This window comes from Cololabis saira, chromosome 6, assembly GCF_033807715.1.
Source record: "Cololabis saira isolate AMF1-May2022 chromosome 6, fColSai1.1, whole genome shotgun sequence".
In the NCBI taxonomy this organism is placed as follows: Eukaryota; Metazoa; Chordata; class Actinopteri; order Beloniformes; family Belonidae; genus Cololabis; species Cololabis saira.
In genome coordinates, this window is record NC_084592.1 from 24108028 (window position 1) to 24119268 (window position 11241).

Genomic DNA, 11241 nt, shown 5'->3' on the forward strand with positions numbered 1-11241 from the left:
CTAGTTGCAACCCAAGAAAAAGCATTCATTAAAACAGTGTTACACACCTTCCAAAGCTCGCCCTTCCCTTCGAGTTCTGGGGTTGTTTAGAGAGCGGTGAAAAGCCGAGAGGCGGCATCAGACTGTTTACAATCTGGCTGAGCTGAGCGCTCTGCAGAAAACACATAATGCATTTCACAGTTAGTAGGAAATAAAAACTCTAGCTGCTGTGCGACACACACCACGCTTCTGTTAGTGCTTAAGAACTTGGATCTCATACATGAACATCACCTTAACAGGGCGCTGAACAGTATCAGTACACAAATAGACATGATTTAAACATAACATAGTCATTCTGGCATGAAACTATATCCCACCATTTACCTTCTATGACCCCCTTTAGTGCAAATAATAGAAAAGAAAGGTTTTCTTTGGGAAAGATGTTCACACATACCTCGCTGGATTCATAAAAGAAATATATATATATATATATATATATATATATATATACATATACCCTTGTTATGACATGAACATACTGTATGTTTAAAGCAGAAGATTCTACATCTAATTCCATCAAGCCCGTGTGTCCCATGTTAGATTAAGAGTGAATTCCTCAACCTCCACAGCTGGAACTATTAATGAGTTTCACTCTAAGATCATTGCCACCAGCTGACGTCATAAAGCTGCAGCCTTTATTTCTGCATGATAACACAAAGTCTAGCAATAAGCACAATCCTCTCAACCTGACACTAAGCAACCTCCTGCACTCTCCCAGGTACTAAAGTAAGACACATACTCTCCTGACATGCCGAGAAAAATGATATGTTATTAATCCTTGGGCTAATCCTATTATAGGTGTGCATTCAGGTCCCTCCCTCGTACCTGTCTCTCTATATTGTGCAGGAGGCGTGCAGGACTGCAGGGTTCAGCGTCTGCATCCAAGGCTCCACAGGAGAATCCAGTCATCCCCCTCTCCAGGCTTTGCTGAATCTTCCTGTTCTTCAGCGACTGAGGGTCTGCAAGCATCACCCCACCCTTAGACGCAAAACACAAACACACACTTTATCTAGTCGTGTAAAAGTTGGGTCTTTCTGGCAAAAGCGGGAACTTTCACTTGCTTCATTTCAGAAAAAAACATTAAAAAAAAAAAGAATATATAAGATGTATGCAGACCTGAACTAAGCATCAGCTGGTTCATTAAGACAACCCCCCTTTACTGAGGTTGTTGTGGCTGACTTTTATCATACCTTGGTGGAGCGAATGTGTTTGTGGAGTTCTGCCAGATGCTTTATCCTCCCTTCCAGTTCAGCCACTCGCAACTGCAACCAGCTCCATCTGCTGCCCAGCTCCGCTCTCTCTTCCAGCCACTGCCTTTTGCGGCAGCTGCTGCTGGCAGGAGACGCAGGGTCATGGGTGACAGAGAGGCATAGTTATATTCATATAACAGCTTCATAATCTCATTTTCATCTTTTAAAAAGGCTCCAGACCCTCCTTCGACCTCATAAAGGAACAGAACTCTGAAGTACATACCTCAAAACAAGGCAATACTCCAGGATACTGAATTAACTCATAAAACCAAGCCTGACCCTTAAAAAAAGGTTACCGGTTTGAAGATGTTAGTATATTGGAGTGATATGGATGCTTCCAGAGGGAGAGGCAGACAAAAAAACATGCTGCCATTAAACTTGGGAGTTGTTTACAACAAAAGCCTTCCAGATAACAAAATACAACACATGCGATTTATGTGTTGTCCGTCTGTACGTTTCCATGACACCGGCCCGTTCGGTCCAATAGTTGCCATGGCAGTGTTCTCGGACCTTGGCTAGGATCAAACACGCTCATGCAGGGGGAAAGGTTACGCCGGTCAGCAAGCAGCTACACACAGCGCACTTCACAACACCCTTTCATATCACAGAAGTAGTTTATTCTTCACCTATTCAGTGGACCACGTCAGCGTGGATCTGTTTGGAATCTGTCCGTTAGACTGTAGGTGTCCTTTTCTTCGTGCAGACAATGACCAGAGCTGACTGGCCTGCAGCTCTTTCTGACTGTATAATGGGGAAATTCCAGGAATATTTGCTCAGCATTACTTGGGACAGAGGAAGAGGAGGGGACGTCGGGGAAAAGGCTGCTGTGCACCTTTGGGTGTGCTTGATCTCAAATTGCATATTTATTATGTTGATACATAATATGGCTGTAACAACTCAATGGCTGACAATCAGAGGGGATTTGCAAGGGCTTAGGGTTATTTGAAGAAACTCAAATAACTCCCTCTCCCTCCCTCCCTCCCTCCCTCCTTCCTTCTCTCTCCTTCACCGCTGTTGTTTTTGTCCTTGGTTTACACTTCTGCACCAGAAGAAACTGAATGCCGTAAATGAGCAACTTTCGAGGCTGTGAATGATTGCCAACGGTGCAGACACTTAATAATATGTGGTTTTAAAAAGCAAATCATGTTCCTGGTTAACAAGTGAGCGTTAAAGTAATTCCACTTTTTCTAAAGGAAAGCAGGAGCCCATCTCCTCCCCACCACGGAGCTTTCCTCTTCACTACATCTTCCCTGGGGAGGTTTACTGGTGACACGTGGAGGGCATGGCTCTACTCTGGAGGAGAACAGAGTTGGACACACGGCAGACTTTAAAGATGACAAAAACACAAACACATCAACTCCACACGCAGGGAACAATCATTTTTCCACTGCTGTGACCTAATCAACACAGTGAAATTATTCATTCCTGACGCTTATTGCATCGCTTCAGGAAACAGTGGTAAAGGAATTGTGTTTTCGCGGAGTTACAAATGCGCTTTTCTTTGGCTAATTCCAGTTTCTTTTCTGAAACCTGCAACAAAGCGCATTCAGCAACATGATCAGCCAGGGAAAGATAACAGGGTGCTGGCTGCGTGATCATTTTGATTTATTTTTAGCTCTTTAACCTTTGTTAGTTTCATAGCATTGGGCGTGCTCTGCAGGGTGATGCTCTTTCAGGTGATTAAGTTTGTTTGTTCTCATAAACATTCTGGTTCGTGTCTCTACGTCTTTTTTTTAAATCTTACATGCACAAATGACTATCTTTTGCTATTCAATCGTCACAGGGGAAAAAATGTCCTTATTAAAGACCTGCTTCCTGGTGACTGCGTCGCTATGATACACTCACTGGAGAAAGAAAAACAGACTTGAACTTCCCAGTATTCTGTGTCAAAAGCAATACAACACGTGTGATATTTTAACAAGAAATTTAATACGTTTGTTATGGGGGCGATGGGGTATGAGAGAGAAGTAAAAATCATGAAATGATATAAAATGTATGATGTTACCAGAGTCATCTTGATCACCTTTGCAGATCAAAGACACAAAAAAATGACACCTTAATAACTCTAAAGTTTTCATTCTCCACTAACAAAAGAAATCCTTTATACTCTTTCCGTTTATTGTTCCTCCCTCTGAAGCTTTGGTACCTCACACACAGCTGTTTTGTTCATCTTCCACAAAAATGAGCGGCTCATCTCCAAACGTATAGCGATCGCATCTCGCTGGACGGAGGGAGCGTCACAAAAACGAATAAAAATCCTCGCCCAGAGGGTGCATAAGTTAATACCAGGTGTAAACAGCTCCAGGGCGGCTGTTTTGCCCGATGAACTGTGTTGCTCTGACGGCATCAAGTTCTTATCTTGTAAATCTTTCCATTACCTGGATCTCCTGACATCTGCAATAGTCTTTTTGAATAAAGTCCTTGCTGGTAGGCAGTCTAACACGGAATAGTCACCACTTACAGCCGACCAGAAATAGGGTTTTGAAAAAACCAAATAAGTCTTCTTTTGTCTACAAACCAATCCCAAAATGTGCTTTAGGAAAATCCTTTGAAAAAGACATTTATGGATGAATGGAAGCAGCATGTGAGCCAATTCACTTTTAAGGAACGATGCCGCAGAACCGCTTTAGCCCAAATTCTTCAATCTCTCTGTTTACCATAACCCTATTTATTTTGGAAAGCAGCAGGAACATTAATTAAAATTCCAAGACATCAACTTAACAGGAAAATGTGAGTTAAATTCAGATTAATTCTTCGGATCAATGTTTTCTTTCCATCTCTTTTTTTTTGTCAGCTTTGCCAACTGCTTAGGAAATTATTTCCCCAATTTGCTGCAGTGAAACTCCTTTTTAGCGGGGACCCGTGCACAGCAGCACCTCAGGCATCCGGATAAAGCAAACAAACACACACTTATGAGGTGTTTTGCAGCGAAGAGAAGGAGCTGAGGCACGATGACACAGAATGGCTGGCACGTTGCTGCCTCACTGGCAAGCCTGTGTTTATTTCCAACCCTGTGGGCAAACAGGACTGGCTCATCAGTTGAATCCGTTATGACTGTTGCATGGAAAGAGAGAACTATGTGCCGGGGCATGGCAAAAAAAATATATAAATATATATATATATAAATAAATAAATAAAAAAAAGCCATAACACCCTCCACAACTGAAAGGACTAAACTTATACTTATGTCAGCCACAATTTAAATGGCAACCGAGCGCCAAGTAAAGCATGCATACTGGAGAAACTTTTGGCCTCTCAAACGGAGACAACAGACTTTCCAAAACACATACTGTCATCGAAAAAGAACGAGCGGTTTTCTGTGCTATTTGAGGAGTGCATGTTTCAATAGAAAACTCCTCGATGTAGCAATACCACTTCTGACCACACGGATGTGTCTGCATCTGCTGTGATGACAAAAGGCCAGCTCTCAATACTGCGGTAGTGAGTGGGGGCAGTCCAGTGCGTCTTGTAATACCACCATGTTCCACTAGAGGTGCATTTTGTGTTGGCAGAAGGCGAAAGTATATAAAAAATACCACATCTGGCCACAAGGGGGCATGGGTGGTATTAAAGGGATTAAAGCTATCTATGTGGGTTGAATGAGTCATTTTCACCCATTGTAGCATCAAACAATTTGTATTTACTTTAAAAACAGAAAAATATCACGAGGCAAAGTGTTTTCTGATCAAACATCTGGACATTTTTAATTATCTTCTGATTTGTCAGGGGTCGAGGGTCGAGAGTGTCCCGACGCTGTCGTGTCAGCAACAGACACAGAGCTCCAAACCAAGCTATAAAACACTGACAAGCACAGAAATCCAGCCTCGTGTGTCCGGAAAAAATGCTGCGTCTTTGAAACAAGTAGACATGTTTTCCAAAACATGATGAAAACAACTTCCAGCGTTGTACCGAGCGCCTCTCCCCACTCTGCTCTATTTATTTTTTTAAATGCTATTATTGCTGGCATTTACTGTATTTATTTTTTCTTTCCCCCCTCGCCTTGTAATGGCTATCCCAGGCCTGTTTTCTTTTTTGGGAGTGTTTGTTGGTCTCTCAGTCCTATTTTCTTAACCCCCCAAGCGGTTGAGGCAGATGGTCATCATCTCTAACTCTAGTTTTGCTGCAGTTCTCTGTTAAAAATGCAATCTTCTGCTGCACTGTTGCACACTGTCTGGTGCATGCTCAGTACAGGGGGCTTTCTTGGTTAGTTTTAATGAATTAGCATGACTTGAGGACAAATATATAAGTATATTTCTTTTAGATTAACTAAATAGTTTCTGCCCCTTTAGTTTCATTTCAGTAAAAAGACAAACCAGCTCTTCTTTTGTCTATACTTGTAAAGCATTCCACTCAGTCAGTTGGCAACAGCCAGAAACCTTTTATAGTTACAAACTTGGGTTTTTCTAAGCAGTGTGGATTCGAGCAGGAAACGTGTGAAGCTCCACTTGCTTGATACTCACGCAGGTGAAATCTTCCCACGGGTCTTGTCTTCCTCTGGCTCCTCATCTGAGCTGCTGCTGCTCCCCGTGACCTCCGAGTCCAGAGCCTCCTGCAGGCCTCTCAGCACCACTTGGCAGGAGTGGCTGAACTCTCTGAGCTCTGTGGAGGATGGCGAGGCAGCGGACAACTCTTGCCACGACAAATCGGGATAGCTACATGCTTGTGGAGGTGTTGAACCGAGATGTACAGGTCCCAGGCTGTCGGGAGACACGTCTCTGAGTTGGCAGTGTTTGTTTAGCCCGTCCAGCTGCTGGCTGCAGTGTAGCGAGGCATGCTCTCCCAGCAGGGTCTGCAATCTCCTTTGGAGCCCCTGAGCACGGCCTTGTAGTCTTGCCTTCCTTGAGAGCTGCTCTTTCACAGCTTCCTCTAGAACAGATGCTGAAGCCACTTTGTCGGGGATTACCATACCAATGCCAGGCTGCACTGCAGCTGGAGGAGGAGGAAGACGAGGAGGAGGAAGAGGAGGAGGAGGAGGAGGAGGACAGCCAATCCCAGCTGCTTTTTCATGCAACATTGTAGATTGAGTTACAAACAAGGGAATCTGACTCCAAGAACTCACGTCCACACAGGGGTAAGAGGGAAAAACACTGGTGAGAGGAAGAGAGGAACAATGCCCATCACCAGCACCTGGCAGGCATTCAGGAGCAGCACTCCATCCATGCTGAAGACAAGCCTCCGGGCTATTCTGCTCCGAAACAGGCATTGAAAACATGTCAGATACACCTGGGAAGACAGCAGCCTCCTGGTGAGAATTCCCCCTAGAGAGGAAGCTGGCAAGGGAGTCTGGACTGGGCAGGGGCATCATCTCACACTGGCAGGAAGACGTCTGCAGGCTGCACGTGGAAAGCCCGGGGTCCACGGGGGCGTCCAGGGGGGCGTCCAGGGGGCTGGAGGAGAGCCAAAGGTCCAGAGATTTAACCGAGCAAACGTTCAGCCACATTTTGAGGAGGTCGCTATGATCTGGGGATCTCATGTCATCCGGGTCCGACCTGACGGAGGCAGGAGGAGAGGACAGGTGGATGCAATGGTCATTCTGCAGGATCCTGGTCGGGGCTGGGGCCATAGCCCCCCGTCTGTGGCCCCTAGACTGCACACGTCCCAGGCTGCACCTTCAAAACACCTGCCAATGACAAAAGACACCTGGTGGTCACTTTGCACAGTGAGGACATTTTTAGAAGAAGGTGACATATGGCGCTTTTACACTACTCAGCGCGACTCGCCCCGGTTTTTGCGCTTTTCCACTAGGGGTCGAGGGGGGTGGAGCCGTGCCGAGTAGATACTTTTTCTGTAACTACTCTGCCGAGGTTCTAAGCGGCTGAGTCGGCCCTGGATCTGACATCATCACACTACAGGCCACCGATTGGTCGGGGGGTTGGGAGTCAGACGTTTGAGTCAGGAGGCAGATATCAGCGAAAGAGCGACTCGCGGCTTCCTCATTTTATTCAACAGGCAACGGCAGCGCAAAAGTCTGTTTGGTGATCCAAGTCTGAGGTGCAGATGTTCATAAACCTGGTAGCTGAGGAGAGAATTAAAAAAGGGATCTAGACGGGGCGATAAGGAGCGACCAGATCTACCAGGCACTCGGTCACTTCTCAGTTACTCGCGGCTCCAGCTGACTTTTCAGCAGCGCCAAGACAAACAAAATTTTTTAAAAGGCGTCGCCGCTTGAAGCTTCTTTAACTCTCGTTTTTAACTTGATATCCAACAGAAGTCACAGACCCAGCAGCACATGTATCATCTCCTCCAGGTTCTACATCTTTACTGTTGTTGTCTTTTTCGTTTAGATCACACAATCAAATGCGTCACAGCAGCTTCGCTCCAACCCGCCCACTTCTCATCTGGGTGTCTAAAAACAAACGAGGACAAGGCGAGTCGAGTCGAGCTGAGTAGGAACTAGTCAATAGAGGTATGCAGGACAATAAAACAAAACAAAACCCTCAACGACAAATCTTGTACGTTACCTATAGGGTTGCCAACTCCCTGTAAAATAAATAAGGGACACCTCATCGGCAGCCTTCACCTTTCCTGGCATGGTGAATTTTTTTAGCCCCTTTTTTTTGTGAGGGAAACGATTTTTTAACAGTTTGGCTCGAACCTGAATTGAATTAGATGCATATTTTTGAATGCCATGAACACATGGAAAACTAATGATTATCCAGCAATTCACTTTAATACAAAATAACAAAATGAACTGAATAAAATAAGTATATTTCTTAAACAGAAACCTATCCTGCTTTACTTAAAATTGTACAAATTAATACAAAACAATAGAAAGAAAGCAGAACATCCATTCTGTAATAGTGCACAGTTTTAGTGCAATAACAATAGTGTAAACAGAAAGTCTGTAGAAAACAAGTACACACTTGTGTGTACTTGTTTGTGCCTCAAAGGCCATGACTGTAGGCTACAGTTGCAGTAAAACAGAAAAAAAATAACTAATGAACTCAACAGCTCAATGCCATTTTCCATTGGCATTTCATGACTATTTTTTGACTCTCACAGTAATACGGGACAAAGTGCGTCTCTTTTTGGCTCAATACGGGACACCGCAGTTGAATTGGTTTGATATTGAATATTGGACATTATGAATTCAACACCCATAAAACTTGTGATACATAGGCCTACCACTGATTTTGGTCACACCACTTGTGATGTGTTCATGGTCATCTAGACTATATATCACAAAACAGTAATTATTAAAAAATCATATATATGGGCTGATTTAAAAATCATATATGGGCTGATTTAATGTGGTTTAATGAAAACAATCGGTGTTATGTATCACAAGTTTTATGGGTGTTGAATTAATTAAACCTCATTAAATCAGCCCATAATATGATTTTATAATAATTACTCTCTTGTGATATATAGTCTAGATGACCATGAACACATCACAAGCAATATGACCAAAATCAGTGGTATGTATCACAAGTTTTATGGGTGTTGAATTCATTAAACCACATTAAATCAGCCCATATATGATTTTTAAATAATTACTGTTTTGTGATATGATGTGTTCATGGTCATCTAGACTATATATCACAAAACAGTAATTATTAAAAAATCATATATATGGGCTGATTTAAAAATCATATATGGGCTGATTTAATGTGGTTTAATGAATTGAACACCCATAAAACTTGTGATACATACCACTGATTTTGGTCATATTGCTTGTGATGTGTTCATGGTCATCTAGACTATATATCACAAGAGAGTAATTATTATAAAATCATATTATGGGCTGATTTAATGAGGTTTAATGAATTCAACACCCATAAAACTTGTGATACATAACACCGATTGTTTTCATTAAACCACATTAAATCAGCCCATATGATTTTTTTTTAAATCAGCCCATATATATGATTTTTTAATAATTACTGTTTTGTGATATATAGTCTAGATGACCATGAACACATCACAAATGGTTTGACCAAAATCAGTGGTATGTATCACAAGTTTTATGGGTGTTGAATTCATAATATCCAATATCCAATATCAAACCAATTCAACCGCGGTATACAGGACGCTACTTTAGTTTATAAATACGGGACGATTCCGTTTTTCCAGGGACGGTTGGAGACTTACCCAACGGCTCTTATAGGTAACGGTCAACTCATCACTCAAGTTTTGACTGGTGTCATGCTTATTATTTCACAATGAACAAACATATTTTGAAACAACATCTTCTATCAACTTTTGTTCTCGTATTTTCCACTTTTACGGAGAAATCTTGCCTCTGCTGTCAAAATATGTCTCAAGTAAGTAAGTAAGTAAAACATTAGAAAATATATCTATATTTTCTTATGTAACTTCAACTGCTTTAGTTAAGCCAGTAAAACCACAACATTCCCTGAAGTCGTCGGTTCCTCACCTGAGCAGGTAACCCGTTGACTGAACATCGCTTATTATTGCACTAACAGGAAACGCTACTTTCGTCTGATCGTCAGATTTTGTCAATTAGTCCGACCTCGTTGGGTTATGAGGCAGTAAAAGGGATTTTCCAGCGCCAACATGTATCCGGGGATGTGGACAGACCGTGTGATTTAGGATCTGGTCTCGGTCTGCTCCGCTGCTGCTGCAGCTCCAACTGCTGCTCCAGCTGGATGTGAGGGGGCTGGACGACCACTGCTGCGTTCACGGTCTCCGCGGAAGCTCGGACCCGTCACCACTCACGGGGAAAAAGTTCCACCTCTACGTGTGTGCACCAGGGGCGGAGCTATGGGTGGGCCTGAATGTGCACAGGCGGCGGGATTGACAGATTGCTCACCCAGTGAGAGTCATGAGTTTTTTTAAATATATTTCTTACCAAATTTACTTTGTTGTAAAAGTTTCATTGTGTTTTTTATTTTATTTTCTTGAACATTAAGAATGTAATATAGCCTACACAAAAATATAAACAAACTTCATCTTTGACATCACTGACTGATGTCTCACGACACTTAAAGCAGCACAATGTAACTTTCAGCTTTTGTTGAGTTTGGCGACTCCTTTGGACAAAAGCGGTAGTGCTTTACCAGTAGTGTGGAAGGGTTCCTACCATCCACCTCGAAGTTACATAGTGCCAGTGAAGGCGATACAGACCAGAGGTGTCAAAAGTATTCACATTCATTACTCGGGTAGAAGTATAGATACTAGAGTTTAAAAATACTCCTGTACAAGTTGAAGTATCAACTTAAGTTTTTTACTCAAGTAAAAGTATAAAAGTACTGGTTTCAAAGCTACTTAAAGTATAAAAGTAAAAGTAATGTAAGGGGGAAAAAAGCCATTAGGGACGTCGTCGTCGTCGGAAGAGGAGAAACGGGACCATTCGCTGAGAATTTGATTAAGGTGGACAACGCTGCGCAACGGTGAAGCCCACACACTTCACGTGCGGATCTTGCTCGGCGGCTCCAGGGGAATGAAGACATGTCGAGTTCGAATCCGCATGCTGCACCTGTGTGCCGGGTGTCCGGTTTGCTGGAGCCCGCCTCTTGCCTGACCGGCAGGCGTTAGTATTGGGGTAACGACAGCCTGTGCCGCTACTTTAACAGATGTTGTTTTTGTTCTGCTGGGTGCCCAACACACCCTTACCACCGCATCTTAGTATAATGCAAATATATTAAAGAACCATATATGTGTACTATTGAGCATTAACATGTTTCAGAGAGCAGGAGATATGATGACTGGTTGCCTATAAGTATTGTAATGGTGCAAAAAGTCAGACTTCAGAGGCATGTTATCATTTATCCTAACCTTTATTGGAATGTACATCCAAGTTTAGTTGCAGGAATCTGAGGGCAACGGATGTAAGAACAGAACTGGACATGAACATCTGTGCCACAACCACTACCAAATTCATTCTATCTGGATGGAGCAATTTAACTGAATAGTTTTTTTTAAAGGCGGAAATGAAATAGAGTAAGAAGGCTGTTTTTAAAATGTAAGGAGTAAAAAGTACAGATAATTG

General features: G+C 42.9%; 1 protein-coding gene across 2 annotated transcripts in view; it reads right to left on the reverse strand.

Annotated features, from left to right (window-relative positions):
* Nucleotides 1-9855, reverse strand: part of kansl1l (KAT8 regulatory NSL complex subunit 1-like) — a 28748-nt gene extending 18893 nt beyond the window's left edge. Inside the window, exons 1-5 of one of the 2 annotated variants that reach the window (XM_061724507.1) lie at nucleotides 9667-9855; nucleotides 5750-6909; nucleotides 1230-1371; nucleotides 865-1017; nucleotides 48-151 (exon numbers count right to left, since the gene is read on the reverse strand). In XM_061724507.1, the coding sequence (XP_061580491.1) occupies nucleotides 48-151; nucleotides 865-1017; nucleotides 1230-1371; nucleotides 5750-6852 (1502 nt within the window). In that variant the 5' untranslated portion in view covers nucleotides 6853-6909; nucleotides 9667-9855. The remainder of the gene's footprint in view (nucleotides 1-47; nucleotides 152-864; nucleotides 1018-1229; nucleotides 1372-5749; nucleotides 6910-9666) is intronic. The other variant, XM_061724508.1, reaches the window with a different exon arrangement.
* Between the last annotated feature and the right edge of the window lie 1386 nt (nucleotides 9856-11241).